The following is a 26,583-nucleotide window of genomic DNA, read 5'->3' on the forward strand; positions in this document are numbered from 1 at the left end:
ATTTTCCAGAGTTTCCCATCCTAGGTTGTTCAGCATGTTGGTAACTACGCCAGGCGTTTTTTCGAAGTAGTTGTTATGGGCGTATCTGGCTGCTCTTCTCTGGACCATTTCTAATGCCTGCTTGTCATTTTCCTGATGTGGGTCCCACACTGTTGACGCGTATTCGAGCGTGGGACGAACCATGGTTGTGTAGGTAGCTGACTTCACCTTCATCGTGCATTCTTTGAAGTTTCTTCTGAGAAATCCCACGGTTCTGTTTCCTTTGGCGGTCACGTTCTTGATGTGATTGGTCCAAGATAGGTTTTCGGTGATGGTGACTCCTAAGTATTTGCTCTCCTTGGTAGTTTCGAGAGTCTGTCCATGTAGGTGGTAGGTGGACAATATCGGCGGTTGTCTGGCAACCTTCTTTCAAGACATGTATTTAAAGTTACCATATTCAAAAATCAAGAAATGAGATCTTTTACATCCTAAATTTTTCAGCACTTTCATGCATTTTGTTTATAAAGAAAAACATTCACACAAAAAAAAATAAAAATGTGTATATTAAACAACAAAAAACTGTACAATAAAATAACCCAAAAAAGAGGACACAGAAGAAACAGGCAACCAATCAAACAGACATGCATAATTCTTACCATTTGATAGTATACAGGAACAGACACAGACATACACATAAAATCAGTATGATCACAAGATAGATAGTATGATTCAAAAGATGGTAAACTTAAAATTAAATGACGCATCAGAATTTTAAATGAACCATACAGTAAAGCCAAATTAAAAACAAGGGCGACACCTAAATCTTCCTGGAATCAATTCAAAATGAACAGGGTGAAAAAGCTGTGAGTTTTTCTTCTTCTTCAACCTGCCATTTTGTTATACTTACTATAGACTGCAACTTATCGTTCCTGTCCAGAAGATGCATTCTTTGATTCATTTTCTGTACACCAAATTTCCTTCACGATATGCAGGCGAAAGCAAATAAACACTCTTGTCCTGAGTGACCTAGGCTCTACCACCAGGACATCCCGAGTAAAGAGATTGCAACCCCAACCAAAGTCTACGTCACTTCACTTTTAACAGAATCATTTACGTAAAACACATCCACTCAGATCCACACTGCATCGCATTATGAGCCAAACCCTACTGAGCTGCAAACTGTGATCTTGCTGCGTTACCGATGATCGAATAAATAATGCATTCGCACATCCCAACAAAGTTGCTGAGTTAAAAGTCACAGAAACTACTTACGAAAGTAAAACAATTAACTTCTCTCAAACCGACATACCTTTACGTCAGACATCAGCCTCACGGATTCCGCATGAACCTGTCGTTTTGTGACGCTATCTCAGAAGCTTGATTTTAAACTACAAACTAATTGACTACAAACTCTAAGTTATCATTTGGTGCTAAGGCAGAGAGCGTCGGCCAGCAACAAAATGGCGGCGCTTTGGTTGTCGTTGCTAAGCGCTTCTCGTTTTTGGCGAGATCATATCTGTTTTGTAATCAGTGTCGCTGCATAATTAATAAACCATCAGTGAGAATCAAATATTATTATCAGAGTTGAAATTAAACTCATCCACTTTACACATTTAACCAATAACCAAACATAAAAGCTTTATCGCGTAACAAACGAGTCTCTCGATAAACCAGGGTAGGTAACTCTAGTCTGTACTTTCACTTCCAATGTCAAATAACACCAACAACTGAGTATGTCAACGCTTACGAAGGTTGCCGTGTTTGGTTCGATAGCGTCTGTTGCTGGAGCTGCTTTCTTCACCAACAAAATCCACGGTATAGAGTAATCAAATGTAAAATTCAACTCAGAGGCGACCTGATAGTGATACCGAACTATAAAATCTTTCAGGGTATTGATAATGTCAAAGTCGAGTCTTTTTTCAAGAAGTCTACCACTGATGTAACGAGGAAAAATACGGACAAAATCTTTATTGAATTTAGTAAAACTAATATCCGGAAACATTCCTTTTCTAACAGAGTTGCACCATCATGGAACACACTGTCTGACCCATGTTGTTAAAAATGCACACACTATTAACACTTTCACAAATCTGCTGGAGATACAAAAACTTATGTCAAGTTATGACTGAGTCACTTTATTTGTACGATAATTGATATTGAGTAAATACGACTTTGAGCATGTTAATATAATTGACCTGCAACAAATTTGATGATGAGATGGGACGCGAAAAAAGCCGTGAGGCTTATGGATACCAATTATCCAGTCCCTAACCACTACTACCACTACTACTACTAAGGCACACAAAAAAAAAATAGTTGTGGTTAAGGTAACATAGCCCCAAAAAATAGGGTAGGAAGGTAGGCAATCACTTTTTTTTTTTAAACTTTTTTTTCTAATGTGTACAAATTAAACCTACTTGACAGGGAAATAAGTGTGCGACTCGAGCGCTTTCGCTTTCATTGCGTTTTCTGCACCCGTTTTTTTTTTTTTCATTTTTTTTTTTGACAAATGTAATAAAAAGTTATAGGGTTGGCTCCTAAAAATAGGGTAGGTCGGGTTACCGTAACCACACCTATTTTTTTTTAGGCCTAATAGTCCTTTCAATGAAGCTGTATCCTTCAATTGTAATTTGGATACATTTCAGAGCTAAGACAAGAGCATTAATTTTGTCTAACATGTCCCACCCCCGTGTCATCACAATGGCACGTAAAAGACCTTGGTCATTCTGCCATAAGTGCAGGTGGCTGAATACACCTAAACATGCAGACATCTGGGTAGCGCGACTCCGTTGCTGCTAGCTTTCCACTGGGAGGAAGCGACCCGAATTTCCCAGCAATGGGACAATAAAGTAATGAAAATGAAAATGAAAATTAAAAACATGCACCAAAATACGTCCCTCTCAGTCTGTTAAACTTGCCCGTCTCGGTTATTGAGTTGCCTTCTGTGGAGGGTAAAGTTCAGAGCAACCAAAAATCTCCTGTTCAGTTTTCAGCCCTAATAATACACTCTGCCTTAATTATGATTTCTGGAACTTGTGGAAGGTTGTACTTGTAAACCCAAGGCAATGCACTTTCCCCAAATAGGGGTAGGTACCCTTTTCCAGCCGGGTGGACTGGAGAGTGCTCGAAAAAATCAGGTATTTGTATTTACCCCAAGTGACTGATCCCAACTGCCAGTAAGAGATGCAAGCACTCTAAGTCTAAGTCTAACCACTAAGTATATGCCACTCCGGCTCATTGTTTCAGATTAGAATTTCCAAGTTATTTAGGGTCAGTAGGTTGGTTCCTTTTTTTAAAATTTGTTTTTAATTAATTAACAAAGATGCATTTGCTGTAAATCATGCAAGCTGTGTCCCCTAGATGTCGGAGAAGAGTTGTACTTTCCTTGTAAAGTCTGCAAAATTAATTTTTCTTGTGTTTATATTTTTCTCTTTTTTTTTTTTTGAAGGGTCAAAAATACATGTACATTGTAGTAGTAGGGTCGGGAGGGGAAAAAAGGGTCGGTCCGGGATAGAGTTTTTTTCTTCTTGGCCAAATGCTATCTCACTGTGTGTATACTACTTCATTGTGTCAATGAATTCTTCAGCCATATATTATGTTTCAGAAAATCTGCAGAGGGAAGAATATCACCGTAAACCTATGTACATGTTGCGCCATTATCAGCCTGCTGTTGATCTTCTTGGTCACCCAATTCACCCAACCCGGATGGATTTAGGAAATACAGAGAAAAACAGAATTGATGGATATGAGGCAAAAGTAATTGCATTTATCTCACTTGTGCAGGAATTAAGAGAGCGGCAGCATGCGTGAGGATGTTTAAATCAAACAACAACCACAACAACAACAAAAGAGAAGAATGAAAGAAAAAATCCTCAGTAGTTGAATATATTCATACGAATCATAGCACACTTTTTTGGTATTTTACGAGTGTGTCTTGTTTGGTCAGATGGATGGGGAAGAGGTGCAGAGTGTGTGTTGGGGTGTGTGTTGGTGTGTGTGTTGGTGTGTGTGTGTGTGTTGGTGTGTGTGTGTGTTGGTGTGTGTGTGTGTGTTGGTGTGTGTGTGTGTGTGGCCAGTTTAACTGAAAGTGCTTTTGCAACTCCTGTAACTATTTAATTCTGTCCTATTTGTGTGTGAAAAGTGATGCCATGTACAGCCATAAAAGAATCAAGAATAGAAGCACAATGTATCATGTGAAAATATTATAGATAAATTGCTGTATTTTTTTCCTTAACTTTCGTTTTTTTTCCCCCTTCCAAGTTGGCTATTCCTGTGAAAGGACCAAAGGACAAGGGTACCCTTTATGTCTGGGCAAGCCGAGAAAAAGCAGGAGACAGGTGAGAATCTATCAACGTTGAAAAAACACCAAATAAAGGTGGAGCACTACAGTAAAAATGAACAATTAACAGATACTGAAGTTCAAAACAGTGAGCAGGAGGTGTGTGTTAAACATTTTGCAAACCTTACATTTAACATTTAATTAAATATAAAATGAAATCTCCAGTACATTGACCTAGTGGCCTTTGAAGTGGACCAAAAAATAATGTGACAATCAACAGAAAAAGAAAGTTGCCTCCATTAAGCGTCGTCTTTCCTTTAGCTACCAGGAGGCTGGTTCGGCATAATTGTGTTCACTGTAGTCCTGTGCCCTGGAACTTCCCTTCCCTTTCTTAGTGTTCACTGTAGTCCTGTGCCCTGGAACTTCCCTACCCTTTCTTAGTGTTCACTGTAGTCCTGTGCCCTGGAACTTCCCCTACCCTTTCTTAGTGTTCACTGTAGTCCTGTGCCCTGGAACTTCCCTACCCTTTCTTAGTGTTCACTGTAGTCCTGTGCCCTGGAACTTCCCCTACCCTTTCTTAGTGTTCACTGTAGTCCTGTGCCCTGGAACTTCCCCTACCCTTTCTTAGTGTTCACTGTAGTCCTGTGCCCTGGAACTTCCCTCCCCTTTCTTAGTGTTCACTGTAGTCCTGTGCCCTGGAACTTCCCTCCCCTTTCTTAGTGTTCACTGTAGTCCTGTGCCCTGGAACTTCCCTCTCCTTTCTTAGTGTTCACTGTAGTCCTGTGCCCTGGAACTTCCCTCCCCTTTCTTAGTGTTCACTGCAGTCCTGTGCCCTGGAACTTCCCTACCCTTTCTTAGTGTTCACTGTAGTCCTGTGCCCTGGAACTTCCCTTCCCTTTCTTAGTGTTCACTGTAGTCCTGTGCCCTGGAACTTCCCTTCCCTTTCTTAGTGTTACAATGTACTAAAGTTACAAGCAAAGAATACCGAACCTTTTTCTCAAATGTTCTTTTTGTTCACATTTGAGTGTGTTCTGAATGTTCATTTTTTTTATATTCACTGGACAATTGCAGATTTCAACAAGAAACATGAAGTGTGACCGTACACATCTTTCTCGGTACACATTAACAATAAACATTGTTTGGAGTTCCTGTGAAATTGCATGTGTCCTATTGCTCTCTTTCTTTATGTACAAGTTTTGAAGTCAAAGCAGTTTAAAAAAATAGTTTTTTTCTTGTTAGTGTACTTTTTACTGATATATATGAAACTCCTATTTGCAGCTGGGATGTGACTCGGCTGGATCTGGAGGTTGGCGAAGCAAACGAGAGATTGACATTTCACAAGGGAGAGAACTGGGTGGAGTTGGAGTTCTCTTCTGTCAAAGATAAAACATGACATATGGGTGTTTAAAGGTTAACAAGTTGATTCTTTTGATATTTTATGCTGTTAATTTGTCATGGAAATATAGAGAGATAAGCAATCACTGAAGCTGATATAGACAGACCTGTTATGTTGTTGCCAGGAAACTTCAGGGTTGCCGAAACTTGTAACTTCTATGATCTCCCAGTAACTCCTGAAACTACAGTTGCGGTGCAGATGTGATGATATTTAGGTCCGTCAAGAGTTGATGCAAAGTGTTAAGCATTTTAACATTTGAGACCTGATCTGTGATTAGTGTTGGAAATTTGCATGTACAGCACCACAGTACATGTACTGATATTTTTTCTTCTTGATGGCAAGTAAATGTGTTCTAGAGTATTAGTTTTTGCTGTTGAAGATTTACACAAAGTGGACAGCAAAAGCCTTGCCAAATGGTTCTGAAATTTGATTAGCGATTATTTTGTACTCCACTTTACCCAAAACTCTGCTTCGTTGTGGGAAGTGACCCCCCGCGGGTTAGCAGGAAGAATTTACCCGATGCTCCCCAGCATGTCGTAAGAGGCGACTAACGGATTCTGTTTCTCCTTTTACCCTTGTTAAGTGTTTCTTGTATAGAATATAGTCAATTTTTGTAAAGATTTTAGTCAAGCAGTGTAAGAAATGTTAAGTCCTTTGTACTGGAAACTTGCATTCTCCCAGTAAGGTAATATATTGTACTACGCTGCAAGCCCCTGGAGCAAATTTTTGAATAGTGCTTTTGTGAACAAGAAGCAATTGAGAAGTGGCTCTATCCCATCTCCCCCCTTTCCCCGTCGCGATATAACCTTCGTGGTTAAAAACGACATTAAACACCAAATAAAGAAAAAAGAAAGAAAGATGTGGGAAGTGTGGTTGTTTGTCTGTGTGTGTACGACTAAGAGAGATTCAGAGAGAGAGAGAGAGAGAGCATAGTGCTTTTATGTGCATAAATGTCTCCAACTTAAATTTTGTGTTTGTTAGTGTGTGTGTGTGATCAGCCACAGGCCTCAGTGAAAACAAAGACCACTAAGTTAAACCAAGAGTTTCAATTACATTTTATTCGTTATATAAAACCAATATGTCCTGTTGCAACAATAGCACACACACTTGCAAAGTAATTTGAAATTTAATATTTAACATATGTGCTTAGCTATCAAGCACATAGGAATGCATTTTGGCCTCAGTCATTTATTACAAATACATGTATCTTTAAATGTGTACAATTTTTGTTTGGTGATCTGCTGAAAAACGACACATTTTTAGTCTTGGCATGTTTGTTTGTGTGTCGGTGAGGATTAAAAAAAAAAAGTATAATGTCTTATGTCTTATTCCAACAAAACCAGCCTGTGCTTAATCTTAAGAATCTAATCATTCACTTTCTTGTGGAAAAAAACTTATTTACATAACTGATTAAAGTTAAAATATGATGCTGTAGGCCCTTCACCATAGCTTTCAATAGCACTCAGATGTCCAAGTTATGTTCTAAGCTCTATCACCTGTGCAGTACATCTAAAGCCAGTATTACTCAAAAACATCGCGCAAGTACCTCTCCATGCTGACAATGTAGAGTCTTTTTCCAACATCAATGACACCATGAAAATACAAGCCTGCATACAAGAAAACGTGATTTACCAGCGTACAGATAATCTGAAATCTACTTGGGGTCTCTCAGTTTTACAGTTGTCTGTTTTACAGTTTTACAGTTGTCTGTTGTCTGAGGACTGGGTGGCCGAGTGGTAACGCACTTGCGCTCGGAAGCGAGTTCGACCCTGGGTCAGGGCGTTAGCAATTTTCTCCCCCCTTTCTTAACCTTGGTGGTGGATTCAAGTGCTAGTCTTTTGGATGAGACGAAAAACCGAGGTCCCTTCGTGTACACTACATTGGGGTGTGCACGTTAAAGATCCCACGATTGACAAAAGGGTCTTTCCTGGCAAAATTGTATAGGCATAGATAAAAATGTCCACCAAAATACCCGTGTGACTTGGAATAATAGGCCGTGAAAAGTAGGATATGCGCCGAAATGGCTGCGATCTGCTGGCCGATGTGAATGCGTGACTCTTGTGTGAAAAAATTCCATCTCACACGGCATAAATAAATCCCTGCGCCTTGAATATGTGCGCGATATAAATAGCATAAAATAAAAATAAAAAAATAAATCCCTGCGCTTAGAACTGTACCCACAGAATACGCGCGATATAAGCCTCATATTGATTGATTGATTGTATATATCAGACTGCGCTATGAAACTGGAACAAGGCTGTTACAATCACAGGCACTCGTCACGAGGTGGGCGTGGCCTATGTCTTGGCTGTCACTTGTGATGGACGGGGGGGTCTTTTAGCGCACAGGCCCCGCCCACTTTGATCCCGACCCGCTCGTGACGAGTGCCTGTGGTTACAATAGCCAACTTGCACAATACCCCGCTTAGACAGCTCTCCGGTACGAAAGATATGGAAGGTTCACTTCCCTGCGGGCACAATTTTTGCTCTCAAGAGTTATCGTTCCTTCCATACACTACAATCACTGATCTAAACAATGGCTACCGAACAGCAGAATTTTCATGCGATTGCAAGTACCAAAGTTGCAAAAATACCTCAAAGAAAGAAAAATACAATATTCAAGATACAAGAAACCGAAGATAATAAAGTTATTGAACAGACAACGGAGTACCGGGATGGCACGTCATTTTGACGTCGAAGAGAATTCAGCCATCGCTTCACAAGCGCTGGTGTTCTCTGGCTTGTGTTTAAAAAAAACTAGATCGCCTTTCCTTTGTGTACGGGCCATGCTTGGGTACTTTGAACGAACTTTATGATTATTGTTGCGGCTAACATTGCTGCACAGTGCAAATTCACCATTTTCAAGGTGAAGTGTCTGCACTAAAACGCAACCTCTAACAGAGCTATCAAAACATGCCCGCAGTTTGAGGCAGATCTCGCAAGACCATGCAAGGTATTGCAGATTTATCGCGCGACTTCGCGGCGCTGGCCGATAGGGCAAGTCGCCTATTTATGTGATAACATTTTAAAAACTTCTCTCAGATCTAAGTCGAGCAACGGGCAAGATAAAAATGGAATAAGCGAGAGCTATCAATGGTTTTTGAAAAGGGCTTACAGATCGTACATGTACAACAGTACCACTGTCAAAATCTCTCTCTCCTGGTATAATTCTAATTTCTTGATAACAGGACACTGCTGCTTACAAACTTTATGAATCTCTGAGCATATCTAGGCCTCTCCAGCCATTTGTATGCTATGTGCACAGATGTACACAAGATGCATACACCTCAACAAGAGAAACAAAGCATTATTCATATATAGAAATATATGCATTCTAAAATTCTTGTTAATAGACCTTTTCCGTAAATAACTCTCAGGATTTTAAGCTGTGTGGTCGAGTAAGAGCCCCTTTTAGAAATTTTTTAAATAGCTTGACGCCGTAAAAGGGGCTCTTACTCTACCAGACCACTTAGAATCCTGACAGAGTTATTTTGGAACATTGTCTATGAAAAAAATAGAAACAGGAGAAAAGGTGTCAACAGGGAGGGGTCCATGTCAGGGTTGGGAACGAAGGAAGGGTGGGGTCAATGTCAGGGTGGGGTCAATGTCAGGGTGGGGAACCAAGGAAGGGTGGGGTACTGTTGGTAAGGACAGGTCTCCAACACTTTTTCAAATGACACTGTTGATGTGATATTTTGTAGAACCACAATTCGGCAACATGATGAACTTTCACCTAACAACACCAGTGTGTCAATCGAAACTTTTGACATACACACAAAATGTCACACTTCAAACATGCACCTTGTACATCATCCTCGTTATATGATCAGAACAACAAATTTAAAATAAAATAACCATCCATTTGACGTGGTGTGCTGCTTACCTATAAGCAAGGGAGATAACAAAAGAGAAGAGTAAGCTTTATACAGTACAGGTAAAACTGCAATACATAGTTGTGATAGCGTCAATGGCAGTTAGCTCCTACAGTAATAAGCAAATATGTAAAGTTCTTAAATACTGAAAAGAAGAAGCTACGGGAAGCACATAATTATATAAACCGGACAAATGATTGATAATTTTGGGTATATTATCACTGAATTGAAAACCTCACACCAAAATTTAATACTATAAGTGTAGTATACATGTACAGCATTGGTCAATAACTCAATGAGCGCTTCTGGGGTGATAACGCGAGACAACTCCTGTGATCTTGCCGCAAGGTTCCGCCTGTTACCATTGTCTTTTTACCGTATAAAATGCACGACTTACACACGAACTGTTACCAAAGCGACATGCTATTTGGGACCAATGCACGGTTTTTTGACTCACATGCGAAGCAAAAGTGAGTCTATGTACTCACCCGAGTCGTCCGTCCGTCCGTCCGGAAAACTTTAACGTTGGATATTTCTTGGACACTATTCAGTCTATCAGTACCAAATTTGGCAAGAGGGTGTATGATGACAAGGCCCCAAAAAACATACATAGCATCTTGACCTTGCTTCAAGGTCAAGGTCGCAGGGGCCATAAATGTTGTCTAAAAAACAGGTATTTTTCACATTTTTCCCATTTTCTCTGAAGTTTTTGAGATTGAATACCTCACCTATATATGATATATAGGGCAAAGTAAGCCCCATCTTTTGATACCAGTTTGGTTTACCTTGCTTCAAGGTCAAGGTCACAGGAGCTCTTCAAAGTTGGATTGTATACATATTTTGAAGTGACCTTGACCCTGAACTATGGAAGATAACTGTTTCAAACTTAAAAATTATGTGGGGCACATGTTATGTTTTCATCATGAGACACATTTGGTCACATATGATCAAGGTCAAGGTCACTTTGACCCTTATGAAATGTGACCAAAATAAGGTAGTGAACCACTAAAAGTGACCATATCTCATGGTAGAAAGAGCCAATAAGCACCATTGTACTTCCTATGTCTTGAATTAACAGCTTTGTGTTGCATGACCTTGGATGACCTTGACCTTGGGTCAAGGTCACATGTATTTTGGTAGGAAAAATGTGTAAAGCAGTTCTTAGTGTATGATGTCATTGCTAGGTTTAGGTCAAGCATGTGAGTCGTATGGGCTTTGCCCTTCTTGTTCCTTTCTCAAGTGATCTTGCCGCGAGGTTCCGTCTGTTACCAGCCGAAAGAAAGAAATGGCATAACCTCACCAGAACCGCCCATTACATGTCTGAAGGCATGAACAAATAATAAATTAGCAAGATGATTTTGTACAGATGCCACGTATAGCTTTTGAGGGGATGAACATCAGTTACTGGTCATATACAAATACACTTTATCCATATTCTTAATGCCGACACTCTTCTTCTCCTACATTCATCATCTCAACTTATCTGTTCATATTTAATCTCCTTTATTTCATTTCTTGCTTACCTTCACAAATTTAACTGTCTGCTCTCCTTACTTCTTAAGTTTTTGTTTTAGCTGAAAATCGAAAATTTCAAAACTAAATTTTCATTTAATTAATATACTTACTCAACTCACATAAATGGCATTAACTTCAGTTCATTGCTAAGATATTGAAGTAGTACTCGACCCTGGTAAGGGGGGAAGTAACTCCCTAAGAAAAACAATCCGTAGTCAAGGACGGGAGTCACCTCCCCTACCGGTAACCCGCACATGCGCGGTCCTGCTACCGGCCTTCATTCCCCCACGGAAACACACACCTGTAACACATATAATGTTAGCGGGGATGGATGGGAGGGTATAAACGATGTGAGTTGAGTAAGTATATTAATTAAATGAAAATTTAGTTTTGAAATTTTCGATTCAATCACATATTCTTACCTCAACTCACATAAATGGCAGATTGCACATAAAGGCGGTGGGATACTCACATTAAACTCTTGGAAGTATCTGGCCTGCGGCAACCATGGCTGGGAGGCAGTTGGTACCGTCCGGGTGAGTGCTGGCAATGTCCCGGAGGTAGTAGCTGAGGAAGACATCTTGAGACGTCCAGTATGCAGCTTTGAGGACGTCTGACATCCTACCAGACTTGAGGACAGCTAAGGAAGTTGCCCACGCTCGAGCCTCGTGAGTCCGAGGTGATCGAAGAGGAAGGACTGACTGCCCCCCCCCTTGTGTCTGCCACCACTGATAGGCATGCCTTATAAGTGTGGAAGACCATCTGGTAAGCGTGGTTTTTGCAATGTCTTTATTTCGGGCTGTATTAATCGAAATAAACAACAACTTCTGAGCTGATGCTCGAATCGGAGCGGTACGCAACAAGTAAGCCTTAAGCGCACGTACCGGACAGTTAGAAAGATCCGGATCGCCGGGGGCTAAAATGTCCCGAAGAGGCCGAATGGAAATGATCGGTGAAAGTTGGTCCGGTTTTTGATTTTTGGCGAGAAAATCGGGACGGAAACGCAGTGAAACCGAGCCGTCTCTTTCAAAAGTGATATCACGGTCTAAACCTGAGAGGCCGTGGATCTCGCTGCCCCTTCGCGCGGAAGCGAGCAGTATGAGCATGAGAGTTTTGCGCGTAAGGTCAGAAAGACTAGCGTCTTGTAAAGGTTCGAAAGCACTAGAACGGAGAAATTCGAGTACTAGCAGAACGTCCCAAGCCGGGACAGAAGTTCTCTCCGTTGCAGAACTGAGGGCCGCGCCCTTTAGCACACTCGCGATGACTCCCCCGAGGGAGATGGAGCGACCAAGTTGCTTAAGAGTAACTGAGATGGCTGAGCGGCGAACGCGCAAAGTGGACGCGGCGCGTCCCTGAGCGGAGAGCCATGCCAAGTGGTTTGCGACCTGCATTGATCGCGGGGCAACCGGGACAACATTGTTGGCCGCACACCATCGAGTCCAAGCCAGCCAGTGCGACGAATAAACGGAGGAGGTGGAACGCCTGTGAGCCTTCTGGACTAAGTCCAGAGTAAGGTCTGAGGCGCCTGAGCGCTTCAGTGATCGCCGAACAGTCGCCAGGCGTGAAGATCCAGGAACTCGGGGCGATCGTGAAGAATGCCCGTCCTGGGCTGTAGAAGCTCCCCTCGCCGAAGGCTGAGCGGAATTGGCGGGCCGCTGGCGAGCCGCAGGAGGTCCGGGAACCAATGCTGACTGGGCCAGCGCGGTGCCACGAGAAGAAGACGAGGCCGCTCTAAGTCGGCTTTTCGCAGGACCCTTCCGATGAGTGGAGTGGGAGGGAAGGCGTAAGCCACTAGCCCTGTCCAGCTTATCGTCATCGCGTCGATCTTCCACGCTTCCGGGTCCGGAAACGGGGAAACAAAGATCGGAAGGCGACGCGAAAACCTCGTGGCGAAGAGGTCGACCATCGGTCGCTCTACCTGCGCCCAAAGGCGGAGGAGCGCCTGATGCGTGATGGTCCACTCTGTGTGGAGGATCTGAGAGGACCGGCTGAGGGCGTCGGCCAGGACGTTCAGGCAGCCGGGCAGGTAGCGAGCCGAGACCAGAATCTGATGGCGAGCGCACCAAGAAAGGATCTCGCATGCTCGGCTGGACAACAGTTGAGATCGGGAACCGCCCTGTTTGTTGAGGTAGGCAGCGACTGTCGTGTTGTCGGTATGAATCAACACATGGGTGCCCTGGAGGGCGGAGAGAAAATGCTGAAGCCCCAGAAAGACCGCCTCGAGCTCGAGGCGATTGATGTGCCAAAGCCGCTGCTCTTGTGACCACCGACCGGACGTCGTGTGTGTGTCTACATGAGCCCCCCAACCCTTCTGAGACGCGTCCGAAAAGAGATGCGTGGAGGGAGGAGGAAGCGCTATGGGCACTCCCTGCAGAAGCCAAGGGGTGTTCATCCACTGAAGCGTGGTCTGCTGAAACCAGACCCCGAGAGGAACCAAAACGTCCCAGCCTTGTGAAGTCGGATTCCAGACTGAACTGAGAGCCGCCTGAAACGGGCGCTTGTGGGATCTGCCTAGCGGAATAAGGGACGACATGGACTCCATCTGGCCCTGTACAGACGCAAGCGTCCGGGCTGGAGCTGACTGAAGCCCTAAAAGGGAAGACAGGAGAGCTTGCAGTTTGTCCACCCGGCGTTGAGTGGGACGAACTGTCCACTCCCGTGAATCGAAAACCATGCCGAGGTAAGTAAAGGTCTGCGACGGAGTCAACTCGGACTTGGTGTGGTTGACTTGGAAGCCGAGATCCTGAGCCTGGGCAAGGACAAACTGGGTATGCTGAAGGCATAGCGCTTCCCGCTGATGAAGGATCAGCCAGTCGTCCAAGTATGCCCTGAGCCGAACCCCGTGCTGCCGAACAAGGGCACAAAGCTGGCGCACCACCATGGTGAACGCCCAGGGAGCAAGTGACAGCCCGAAGGGTAGGGCCCGAAACTGGAAGATTCGGTCCCCCCACAGAAAACGCAACCACTTCCGGTCCGCCTCGTGCATGAGGATGTGGAAGTAGGCGTCCGTCAGGTCGACGGACGTCACCCAGTCGCCCGGGCGAAGCGCCTCCCTGACGGTCGCCGGCGTTTCCATGGTGAACCGAATTTTGCGCAAAAAGCGGTTCAGTGGAGAGAGGTCCAAGACTGGCCGCCACCCCCCGGAAGCCTTGGGGACAACGAAGATTCTTCCGTAAAAACCCAAGGAGGAGTGGTCGAGAACCTCCTCTATAGCCTGCTTCTGCAGCAAGAGAAGGATTTCTGCCTGAATTGCCTCCCGAGCGTCGGGGCTGGCCGGAAACCGGAAGTTGGCCGGCGCTCTGGACAAAGGGGCCTTGCCTTCCTGCCAAGGAAGGCGGAACCCCGATCGAATCACCCCCATGATCCATAGGCTGCTTGTCCGAGACAGCCAAGCTGGAAGGGCCCGGGAGAGGCCGCCTGCTACCAAAAGGGTAGAGGCTGGGGGGGTGACTGGATCGGGGGGGTCTCATTGGGGGTTGGGCTTGCGCCCAGACCCCCGCTTCCCAAAGGAAGGTTTACGCTGGTAAGGGCGGGAACGTGAACCACCCCTACCTGCCTGAGACGACTTCTGCCCCGAGGACTTGCCTGCAGCTGGTGCAGAACTCCGTGGTTTGTTACCGTGCTGCTTAAGAGCGAGTTCCGTCAGTTGCACCACATGATGGTCACGAGCCTCCTCCGTTTGCTGCCGGAGGGCATCCAAAGAGCGTGATCCCAGCAACGCACCCTCTGAGAAGGGAGAGACTCTCAAAGAGTCTATGGTGGCCTTATCCGTCAGGCGTGAGCCGTTAAGAAAAGCCTCGCGCCTCCAAAACACAACCTGAGAGTAGAGCCGAGCAGCAAGAGTCATCTGACTGTCAGTGACCTTCGCGAGGGCCGCCAAGAGCATGGCAGCATCAGCCTCAATGGCATCGTCACGGAACCTAAAAGGTTCGATGGACGAAGCGATGGCTCTCGTGAGAGACCGGATGAGCGTTTCCGCTAAAGAGGTCAGTTCGAGGGAAGAACGCCCGCTCTCCTCCAGCCCGAGTAGACTCTGTTCCGTACACACGGCAGTCCTATCTCGGCTATAACCGTCCTGCCGTAAGCGAGCCAGTTCCGGAGTCACCGGAAGTGGAGCTGTGGGCAGTGAAAACGAGGAGAGAAGAGAATGTGGCCTGCTAGGCAGCCGCGATCTTCTTGAATTAGCTGGGAGGCCGCCGCCTGCCTGAGCCGAGGCTAACCAAGGCTGAGCAGACGGGGGGGCTTCCCCATGAGCAGCCAGGAGAGGGTAGGGTGTGTTAGCGTCCGCCAACACCTGAGCCATCACAAAAGGGACGGAAGGAGATTCCATGAACCGGAACTTCACCTTCGTGTCCCCCGCGCCCGCAAAATCTGCCAAAGCAGAAGGAGGGGGTGCGACCACAGTAGAATCGGCGGAGACACCCTCAGGGAAATACCGTGAGGTTATCTCCGCAGCCAACTCCAGAGTAGGGCCCAGTTTATTGGGAATCCGTAAGGGGGTAGCAGATTCAGAGCAATCCTCATCCCCTTCCTGTTCCTCTCCAAAACCTTCCTGATCTCCATCAGAAGGAGGGTCCGGCAAACCGGAAACCCACCCGTCCACGGAAGCGGAAGTGGCTAGAGTCGGTTGAACAATAGACGGAAGCGCCGCAAACTGTCCACCAACAGCACCGCCGACAACCGGAACCGCCGCGGCGGAACCGGAAGTCGGGGCCGGAAGTCGATGCGTAACCAGGGACGGGATAGCAGGGACACTGCCACCGGAACCACTAGCCCGCTGTCCTCCACCGGAAGTGCCTGCCACAGCACAACCGGAAGTCGAGGACGACAATCCGCGGGCAGGCCCGACCGGAAGCCCCGAGGGGCAACCAGAGGAGCCTACCCCCTGCGAACTCCAACCAGGAACGGCGGCAGCCGAACCAAGAGCTACAGGTCGATGACCGCCGACAGAATCTTGTAGGCCAGAGCTGGGCAAACAAGACGCTGCTGCCTGCCCCCCAGAGGCCGGGACAGCCGAAACTGATCCCAGGGGGGCAGGCTGGCGCGCTACGCCGCTCCCTAGCGCACCCGCCACGTGATGGACGGTGTACTGCCGGGGAGGAGCCGTCTGCGAACCCGGCGACGCCAGAGCGTAACCCGGGCCCGCAGGCAAGTGTGAGCCCCCAAAAAGATGGGGACTCCCACAAACGCCGCCCAACGCCGAAGCGCTGGAACCGGGCGGCGCTAAGGACGCGAACCCCCCTGAAAAGGCAGGGGAATCCGCGACCGAACCAGAAAAATCCGGCCCGAGATCAGCCGACGTGATCGTCGCGGACGGCCGCAGCCTAGAAAGAGAAGCCACCCCCCCCACGCCAGGCGGGAGGGGAGCGACAGGCCTTTCTGCCGAATGCAAGGCAACTAGGTCATGTTTCAGAGTTGCAAACATAGCCAGAATTTCTTCCCGCGACACGGACTCGCTAGACCGTGGCGTCTGCGAGCGCGAGAGAGGAGAAGTAGAACGTTCCCGCGTAGGGAAAACCGGTGACGGTGACGTAGAGTTGAGCGACACCCGTTCTGTCTTCTTAGTCGCCGGGTCAGTGACCAGAATTAAAGAAGTAGGCTGTGAAGAAGACACAGAGGCACGCGCCTTTGATTTAGACTTGGGCTTGTCTTTATCCTTCTCTTTTCCCGGAGAAGAGAGTAGGGAAACAAGTTTGCCCTTGCTTTTTGAGTTTTTGTCCGCCATTTGCAATATCGAACACGCGCACGTGGAGATGAATTACAACAGCGAAAATACTCAAACGAACGAAAATACTCGAACGAAAGCAGCGAAGAGATTGAAACGATCTTACCTAAAGATAGCAACGCAAAAACCAGGGTCAAATGGCCTTCCACGAAGGCCAAGGCAAAAAATATGCCGGAGTACAACAACACGTCTGTGCAGTAGTGTTGAAGTGGGTGGAATGAAGGCCGGTAGCAGGACCGCGCATGTGCGGGTTACCGGTAGGGGAGGTGACTCCCGTCCTTGACTACGGATTGTTTTTCTTAGGGAGTTACTTCCCCCCTTACCAGGGTCGAGTACTACTTCAATATCTTAGCAATGAACTGAAGTTAATGCCATTTATGTGAGTTGAGGTAAGAATATGTGATTGAATAACAGATTCGATTTAGTATGATGAACAGTTTTTTCTTCTTCTTCTTCTTCGTTCATGGGCTTAGACTCCCACGTTCACTCATTTTAGCACGAGTGGATTTTTACGTGTATGACCGTTTTTACCCCGCCATTCAGGCAGCATACGCCGATTTCGGGGGAGGCATGCTGGGTATTTTCGTGTTTCTATAACCAGGCATGGGAATTGAAAATTGTAAAAAAGGCTGAAAATTTATAACTGAAGACGCGAAGCGTCAAGTCGACGGCGCAAAGCGCCTAGCCTTACTAGGGGGGTCCGGGGGCATGCCCCCCCCCGGAAAAAATTTCTCCAAAGAACCCAGATGGTGCAATCTGGTGTCATCTGAGCTCCAAGTTTGCCATTAAATTCTGTTTTTAGAATCAGAGTTTTTAGTACCAATTTTTGCTTTTTTGAAGAAAAAAATATATACATGTATTATATGGTTTAAATTTGTTAAAAACTTGATCTGTTGAAACAAACAGGAAAATGTAACTTGTAACACAATCTGTACAATCTGGTTTACTTTCAAACATAAAAGTTCAAGTAAGTTAGTAACTGAGGCGGGCGGTAGCAGTGCGTGAACAAAGTACGGAAAGTTTTCGCGGGCTTTTGCGCAAAGGCAAAAGTAACCGGTGCTTTTTTTGTGTGCCTCCCCCCTTTATTTTTTCGGCGGACACTTTTGCTTTTTCGGCGGAACAAAAAAAATTTGGCGGAAATAACGGACAATTCCCATGCCTGTATAACCCACCGAACTCTGACATGGATTACAGGATCTTTTCCGTGCGCACTTGGTCTTGTGCTTGCGTGTACACACGAAGGGGGTTAAGTCACTAGCAGGTCTGCACATAAGTTGACCTGGGAGATGGGGAAAATCTCCACTCTTAACCCACCAGGCGGCAGCGACCGGGATTCGAACTCACGACCTCCCGATTAGGAGGCCGATGTCTTACCACCACGCCACTGCGCCCATCTATGAACAGTTTCAAAAACTTATACATTTTGATTTAATACACATGCACCAAAACAATAGTGAGGGCATATATGCAGCACCAACTATGCAAAAGTTGAAATGATGACAACTGTACGAACAGGAAGGCTCTCAACCAGTCAAAGTTACACTTATAAGCATGTGCAGCTCTTCAATAACCGTCTTTCACCAAAGCCAATGTGGCCTCTAGCTTTCAGAACCTCAGTCTTCAATATTTGCAGCAAGAGAAAGAAACAAGGTGAAGGTCCCCTGGAATGCTATGCACACACAAAATAAAAGTTGAACACCCTCATTATTAGTATCCTCTGAACATGAGGAAAAAAAACAATACCATCCACCCTAGAAAATGTCAGCCCACAGTCAAAGAAAAATATAAATGCTGAACAAAACCCAGAGAATGAGTGATAGAAATTTGCAACAAATGCACCTATTCAACTAGGAAACATTTAAAACACACTGACATTATATAGCACATTAAATCAAAACACTGCGATGATATTATACACAAGGGAACTCAATTCTGTCAACTTCTCAGCTGGATACTGTATAACACACTATGACACAAAAGTCAGAGCAATTAACATGGATGAAAGCTATGCTTGTGGTAAACATACATCCGATTGATTTTAATCTGTAGCACACCAAACATCACCCAGGAAAGTCACCCAAAATTTGCTCTGAATGTTGATTCAATGTGAGCTCTGCAGATAGGACATGTGCCGACCCTTCCACTGCAACGTGTACACACTGCAAGATGACGACAAGGCATGAGGACGGTATTCATTTCCTCCTCATAGCACACTTTGCACAGCAGGCCTGTCATGTCATCACCAGGTAAGGCTGCAGGTGCAGGAGCATCTTCACCGTTACCTGGACAAAATGGAAATATAACACACAGTTTAAACATGTAATTAATTGCTGCAGATTTGTTGTCTTCTTTACAGCATGAAAGCGAACAACAGCCAACAATGAATTAATCGAGAAGGGGAACTACTGTCTGGGGTATAGGCCACCAAGAGAAGGGGAACTACTGTCTGGGGTATAGGCCGCCAAGAGAAGGGGAACTACTGTCTGGGGTATAGGCCGCCAAGAGAAGGGGAACTACTGTCTGGGGTATAGGCCGCCAAGAGAAGGGGAACTACTGTCTGGGGTATAGGCCGCCAAGAGAAGGGGAACTACTGTCTGGGGTATAGGCCGCCAAGAGAAGGGGAACTACTGTCTGGGGTATAGGCCGCCAAGAGAAGGGGAACTACTGTCTGGGGTATAGGCCGCCAAGAGAAGGGGAACTACTGTCTGGGGTATAGGCCGCCAAGAGAAGGGGAACTACTGTCTTGAAAAAAACGCTGTACCTTCTCAGTTTACAACTTGATACTTTTTTGAAACATGGGCAATGTACTCTTGCAACCATATGAACCATACAACAAAATATATTTTCAGCTACATGCAGACCATGAATAATTCATGTTAAACTCATCAGCAAATGCAAGTCAAGATGAACTTGAAGCATAAATTCACTCTCAAATATTTTGTTTCAAATCAAAGACACAAACCAGACGTACCTGCTTCAGCGGCTCTCCGCCTCCGATTGGCATCCAGTCTCACCTCTTGGTAGGTTGGCTAAAATATTAAAAAAACAAAAAAAGAATACATGTAGCTGACATATTTTTTTTACTCACTTCTTCGTTGAAACATATGCTACATCGAACCAGCCATCCAACCATACACACTTTCTCCATCTCTCTTGCGCAATGAGTGATCTGAAAATGTGAAATCTGAAGCAGATAAGACTGCCACTGTGCCAGTGTTCAAAACAAAAAAATAAATAAAAAATGAATTATTTGTGAAAAATGTAATTCAAAACACAATGCAAATCACAAATATTCAGCTCATGGACATCTGAAGTGGAAAAAACCACAAGTGCATATAACAGACATTTTATGACATTTTGTATACAGATAAATGCAGACCTGTTTACCCCCATAAGTGTTTTGGAGTAATGCTCAGCCCCAAAAATAGTAATCCTGGCACAAAAATAGTAATCATCCAGCATTCATCGCCAATTACAACGCACATGACAACTGTGTCTGCGAAACGCAATCATGCACATATATCCATCATTCACAAACAAAACACATCAGTCAGTTTTTGTAGTCATCATAATTTCAAAGAAGATCACATCAAAAGCACATGCATCACTGATTCTTTTTCTTTTGCTCGTAGTAGGCCTTTTTCAGTGTGTCAAGCGCTTCTCTACTGTACTTGCGCTTGTCGAATGAGTGAGGGCGAGACTTCACAACTAGAAGGCTCTCCAGCGTCTCATCAGACAGACATGATCTCTGGTCAGTCCTGTGCTTTTTCACCCCATTTTGCCATTAAAAAAACCAATGCCAAACATGTGAATTAATAAAAATTTTAAAAAAAATTATTTTTTTTAAAAAATTACTTTTTTTTTTATTTATGAAAATCGTAGTCTTGACACGGATAGCGGAATGGCGTATTTTTTGCAGAAAATCGTAATAAATTACGCCAAAATCGTAAGGGTAAACAGGTCTGTAAATGTGTCTGTTGTATAGCATCTGAATACTCCATGTACCGGTCATACTCACATGCCTGTTGTTGCGTGACAGTTCTACTGCAGCGTCAATGAAATCCTGCCCCTGAATGGTCTGAACGTACATGCAGGCTGGCCGCCAGCGAGCGTGCTCAACCCACGGATCATCCATCGGCAGCCAATGACGAACACCAATCCCACAGGAGTAGCACAAGACACTGTCACCATAGCCTGGACATAAAAGTAATACATTTCAGAGATTGTTTTTGTGTACAACGATTTAAACAATGCTGACATAATATATTAACAGTACTGCTATTGCTAAATTTCAGGTTGCTCCCCCAGATGAAGTAGATTAGATGGCATGATGGATCATATACTCCTGTTCATGTCAGACAACACAAACAAGTGCCCTGATATGACATGTATCCTCCAGTGCCATGACAAAAGCAGCAGAAAAAGTCCCATAACAGTAAAACTAAAAGGAGTCTCACTTTACACAAAGACATACTCAGGCACACCATCTCTCTCTCTCTCACCCCAGATGATACTCAACACAGGATTGACAGACATAAGTTAAACCCAAGGCAAGAAATACGCCTTCTGGCGTCAACTTTCCTTAAAAACTATGAAATTCACTGATTAGGTCATTTTCACAATGAGCAAAAATATGCCAACTCAATTTACACATTTTCTCAAATAAGCAAACATTAGTGGTGAAGTTTCTGAAAACTTGCCTGCATAAAAGAAGCCGCCATCCGCCAACATGCTTGGCGTTTGGGAATGGGTCCTTGGCCAGCCCTCAAAGGTCCAGTTACGCACTGTGGGGAAACCAAACTGGGGGTAGCGAGCTCGGTAATTATTCAATCGACCATCCATGTTGATCTGATCTGCAGGTGTAAGGTCAGGAGGACTCCGTCTGCCATTGTCTCCCTCTAGGTCTCTCAGCAGCCGTGCGCTTCCAACCGGATCCTGCACATTGCCACGCATGAACAGACGTCCTGCAGTCTCAAAAGTGTTCTGCATCGTGCCAGTAGGTCTCTGCCGAGCTTGATCTGGGTTCCCAGAAAATGGCTGAAATCTCTCAGAGGCCAAGGGTGTTGTGTTGGTCACCAGATTCTCCATGTAAGCACTAGCACCAGACGGTTCAGCTGCTCCTGCCAAGGCATAAGAGTCTCCGTCTATAGAACGGTGTTCACCAGGCCTACTCTCTTGGAATGCCCCTTGAAACCCTTCAGCTCCCTCATATGCTCCAGAAAAAATACCGTAGCCTACAATTACATCTTCTGTGGCCTGAACTGGAACGCTGAATCTGATCTCTGACACTCCTCCAGACGCCTCAGGACTACCTTGTTGCTCTTCTGCCTGGTCTTCACGTGCCAAAGCCCCAACTGGAGGCTTTTGGAGACTCTGAGCGAATCCACACTGCGGTGAGAGACCAATGTGAACATCCAGTGGATGACCGTTGGGTGTAACAGGCATCTCCATCCCACAGCAGAAGGTGACCAGAGCTCGGCGGTTGAAGTACCAACCAACACGGGCGAGTTCTTCAAATTCATATCCATTCAGCTGTGGATCAGTACAGTCCTTCAAAGTATTTCTTCTAGCTTGAAGCTCTGCGAACCTGGGGTAACAGAAGTTATTTATATCGATCATTCTGATGTTCCTCGGAACTGGATATCGATGGAAATGCCTAAAGTTGTACAAAGACCGGAGAGAAGATCTCTTCATAGAAGAAGGATTCATAAACTTTTCCCTTGTTCTACCTCTTCGTTGCGGATACACGTCTCTGCTGATTTCAGCTGAAATCTGATGAACTCCTTCCTTCAAATCATCAACCAAAGAGCCAAATACACCTGGATCTGATGGTGCGGATACAACAGAAGCCTCCGTTTTGTTTTGAATGCTCATATTATGTTCATCTTGTGCCTCAACTGAAGAAACCGATGCCGACTCCTTGTCTTTAGCTGGGCTATCACACGCAGGTGATATTCCATGATTCAGAACCTCCACTGTCTTGACATGACTTGCTTCACTTGTTGCTCCTGTGTGCACATCTGGACACCTTCCAAGGACCTGACAATCATAACAGCGAAGTGATCTGCGTTGACTAGAACAGGAGCTTCTGTGATGACCACTGTTCAACATTCTCTGCTTTGAAAAAGTTTGTTCAATTCCACCAGCACTGGAAATGTTGTCACCATCTCTGAGACTGAGTCCTGTATCTTTGGCGATATTCCTCTCCATTCTTTTCCGAACATGCTGGTAACTGGCAGGATCATAACGGCCAATTTTTCCAACCAAGGTTACAGCGACACTATCTTTGTCATGATCTTGCACGGTCTTCAGCCTACAGTCCTCATCCTCCTCGCATTCAGGAGGTGAGCTACTTCTATTTTTAGTACAGCAAGATGTGGCTTGTTTAAAGAAATTGATCAGCCTGCCAGCAGCTTTTTTTTTCCTTCGTTTTTTGTGAGATGTGGTAACGATACCATTACTCTCTTGCCTCATGTTGCAAGGACGAGCAGTCCCATACAACATTTCACCACATCTTACTGGTCCCTCCATTGCAGGAGGTACGTATTCCAGACAGTTGTGTTCCCTCTTGTCTGTGAAAACCACTGAAAACACCAAAGAAAAGCAATGAAAACATGTACATTTTCTGACTTTGTCAACACAGTCATCCAGCTATCATGAAGTTATGGTGTGAAACATGGAAGAATGAAAGATCCTATACCTTTTATTTTTCAACACTGCAATGAAGTTGGACTTAGGGGAAAAAAGATAGCTGGGTCCTTTGGCTTTTCTGCCCAAAATGTGATTAACATAGCACTAATCACAATATAAACATATATCCAAAGCACCAGATTTCACTCAACTGACACTCCTCTTTTAATTTTATCTTCAGACAAAGACTATAGACTATATAGTGTAACAGTTTTGCACCTCTTCTTGGGAGTACTTTCAAAGCCGTCACAGCAAACATACTGTATCTATAGCCATCAACTTTCTAAGTTTCTTGGGGGTCCACAAAGATTTTCTGCTACTTTGTCTGCTTCACATTATTTAGGCCAAAAAAAAAAATTGTCTGTTTCTGGTCACCCGACCGACCCTAAATTTCGGCGCCGACCCTAAACTTTTTTTTCCAAACTCAAAAATTTTTTTTGTGTGCTTAAGGACAGGGTGAGAAAATGAACAACAAAAACGTGTGAAAACAAAAGTCCGCTGACGATTTGTAAATGTGTTGAGTGTCTTGTCTCTATGTATAGTGAATCCAGTCTCTTTGCGCGATTTTTAAAGTTAGTTTTATTGGTCTACATTTGGGGTAAAAAAAAAAATAAAAAAAATCCCTACCTACCGACCCTATTTTTTTTAGCCATGTTACCAGAAACAGACATTTTTTTTGGCCTTATGTTGGATGATCAAATTGAAGAGTTTTTACTTCAGGCAAGCTAGTGCAATCATCCACTGCATGCCATGCAGTATAACATGTCAGTTGAGGTACTTGTTCTCATTCAAATACCTTACAGACAGCTTATATATAGAGAATACTACATGGCTTGCTGTGTCGTACCAGATTTACACGAGTTGTTTTTTTAAATATTGAACTGCGAGCGAAAGCGAGCTGTTCACTATTTGAAAAAGCAACGAGTGTAAATCTGGTACGGAACAGCAAGCCATGTAGTATTCTGTTTATCCTACAAACTGTACTTACGTGTATTTTACTGAAAATGTCCTGCATTCGAGGCAGCTAAATTGAAGACGCTTGTTTTAGAACCTCGATCTCTTCTAAAGCCTCGTGCAATCTATTACGTCAAAGCAAAGAAACGTCACTCTGAAAGTGTGGCGTGACGTGTTAGTTCTAAAGATTCATCGAGGGTAATTAGCGAGCGCAATTTGTGTTTCTATAATGACGTTTGTCTCGGTCATCATAAGCAGTGGAAAAACAGGTTCCTGCCAGACTTGCTTGACATGACCTCATTTACATGATATACACACGTGTGATTTGAACGATTATTATCTCACGGGTGTCTCTCTCACGTATGTAGGATAAATGAACATTCACTGAAGATATGTCTGTATATATATACACAAACAGTGAACACATAGTATGTAGAATCTGTGGGTCAAGGTTGATCAATGACTGTGCTGTAGTACATGGTAAAATTGTTTTGCTTTTGGGAAAATGATGTTTGGCAAAGGGTGTGTGCTTTAAAAAAAAAACCTCAAGTCCCATCCGGGGATACGCCTCTGGGCAAGCTTTTCGCTAGGAATATACTTGTGTATGTTAGTCGTTTATTAATTTTCTTACAACAAAAGAGTAAGTACACAGTCAAAGTACACAACTTCAGCAAAAAGCCGCCATCTTATAATCTCGCCTCCTAAGATGGAAGCGTGTGTAAAATTACACAACCGTATGCTACCATACTGTGCTAAGGTGAGTCAAATGAACCGAATTTTAACATCAAAGTATCGGCACGGTAACATGAAGGGTACCGTCCTACTCGAGGGTCCCACATTTGGTAAGGATTTACCAGAGTAGCTGTCGGGAGGAAAATTAGACCGTCGCACTGCGCATCTTCGCCACTTCCGGTCTATTTTTAGCTCAGGGGTTTCCCAACATTCGTAAAACGGACAACTCTTCTTCAAAAGAGTGCATTTATTGCTCTCGGGGATTTCCTTTCTCTTAAAAATAACAAGGAAGGTTGAAGCGGCACTGTCACGCCCTCATTTTTTGATTAAATAGATTTAAATTTTGGTCAATAAATCTCCAACTATGACCGGACTATGGTATTGCATTTCAGCTTGGAAGCTTTAGAATTTACTAATGAGTGTGGACATTAAAAATCTGAACATTCTTTTTGTAATCGATCCAAAGGTGATTCCATTTTATTCTTTATCATTTCCTGATTCCCAAAACATAGAGATGTGACAGGGAGACGACTGCGCCACCCTTATGACAGCAGACTCTGTAGAGTTATCTGGGGGCTATTTGCAGCTTGCTGGCGAGACACCTGTGAATTGTAGAGTTTTGTTTGTGATAGGGTCCGACTGCTGCGGACTACTTGTATTTTCTTGGTTTCCTTAGCGAAACCATAACCGTTTTTATAGGGCTAAGAAAGTTGAAAAGAATAGAGAATATCGCGCTTTCCTGTGAAGTGCTATGGGCTAATGCGCTATACTGGCTTGTCACTTTTTGCACAGGCTTTCTTGTGAAGCGCTATGCGCTACTGCACTATACTGGCTTGTCACTTTCTGCAAGCTTATTCGTGCACCTGTTCAACGCTTTCTTCATGGCGCATGCCCGCCGGTGACAAATCTATAATGCTTTGGTGAATTTGTTAATTTCATTCTGTGAGTTTGACAGATTGACTAAATGTAGTAATTTTGCTTCATGCGACTTGTTCTTCTGTGTTCATGGGCTGAAACTCCCATGTACATTCATGGTTTTAGCAGGAGTAGGTTTTTACATCTATGACCGTTTTTACCCCGTCGTTTAGGCAGATATACGCCACATTAGAGGGATGCATGCTTGGTATTTTCGTGTTTTACCCCAGATTTTATACTTGGACTGACGCAGAAGGTATTGGATGTGTATGCTGATGTATTACTTGATTACATGTATTAGACTTCAATCACAACGAAATTAGTTTGTCAAATTTCAACCGAGTCTGGATGTCTACAAAAATAAGTAAAGTGCCCAGGATACACTGAGAGATGTGACATTGTTTTAAGAACAAGACATTTAACATGTATTTGCCTTTACCAATATCTTCAGCAGTTTTACTTTGACCAAATATTTAATGTAGCTAAATCAGTAAGTTCAAGGCTGGCTCCTTTTTCACCATGTTTTT

At 44.4% G+C, this 26,583-nt stretch overlaps 3 protein-coding genes across 11 annotated transcripts in view; all 3 read right to left on the reverse strand.

The window, feature by feature from the left end:
• Positions 1 to 1,462, reverse strand: part of LOC138960338 (dynein axonemal heavy chain 7-like) — a 128,991-nt gene extending 127,529 nt beyond the window's left edge. For 8 of the 9 annotated variants that reach the window (XM_070332208.1, XM_070332201.1, XM_070332207.1 and 5 more), the window contains exon 1: positions 1,289 to 1,462. In XM_070332208.1, the coding sequence (XP_070188309.1) occupies positions 1,289 to 1,303 (15 nt within the window). In that variant the 5' untranslated portion in view covers positions 1,304 to 1,462. The remainder of the gene's footprint in view (positions 1 to 1,288) is intronic. The other variant, XM_070332202.1, reaches the window with a different exon arrangement.
• A 13,044-nt stretch (positions 1,463 to 14,506) lies between these two features.
• Positions 14,507 to 16,765, reverse strand: LOC138955119 (uncharacterized). The gene has a single exon (XM_070326795.1). The coding sequence runs from the start codon at positions 16,763 to 16,765 to the stop codon at positions 14,507 to 14,509; it is 2,259 nt and encodes a 752-aa protein (XP_070182896.1).
• A 1,147-nt stretch (positions 16,766 to 17,912) lies between these two features.
• LOC138960340 (uncharacterized) lies at positions 17,913 to 25,316 on the reverse strand. Its single transcript, XM_070332209.1, has 5 exons — positions 25,264 to 25,316; positions 21,466 to 23,349; positions 20,784 to 20,959; positions 19,737 to 19,794; positions 17,913 to 19,047 (listed from the first exon to the last, which is right to left on the reverse strand). The coding sequence occupies exons 2-5, from the start codon at positions 23,294 to 23,296 to the stop codon at positions 18,839 to 18,841; spliced, it is 2,274 nt and encodes a 757-aa protein (XP_070188310.1). The 5' UTR covers positions 23,297 to 23,349; positions 25,264 to 25,316; the 3' UTR covers positions 17,913 to 18,838.
• Positions 25,317 to 26,583: the final 1,267 nt, after the last annotated feature.

This window comes from Littorina saxatilis, linkage group LG2 (assembly GCF_037325665.1).
Source record: "Littorina saxatilis isolate snail1 linkage group LG2, US_GU_Lsax_2.0, whole genome shotgun sequence".
Taxonomy (NCBI): Eukaryota; Metazoa; Mollusca; class Gastropoda; order Littorinimorpha; family Littorinidae; genus Littorina; species Littorina saxatilis.

What these genes read in the sequence shown, in the direction of transcription:
- LOC138955119 (XM_070326795.1), bottom strand. Translation starts at nt 16,765, where the DNA reads ATGGCGGACAAAAACTCAAAAAGCAAGGGCAAACTTGTTTCCCTACTC.
- LOC138960340 (XM_070332209.1), bottom strand. Translation starts at nt 23,296, where the DNA reads ATGGAGGGACCAGTAAGATGTGGTGAAATGTTGTATGGGACTGCTCGT. An exon ending in TGGCGGCTTCTTTTATGCAG is followed by an intron (nt 20,960 to 21,465) that starts GCAAGTTTTCAG and finishes TTTTATGTCCAG; the next exon opens with GCTATGGTGACAGTGTCTTG. An exon ending in GCGGAGAGCCGCTGAAGCAG is followed by an intron (nt 19,048 to 19,736) that starts GTACGTCTGGTT and finishes CATTTTGTCCAG; the next exon opens with GTAACGGTGAAGATGCTCCT.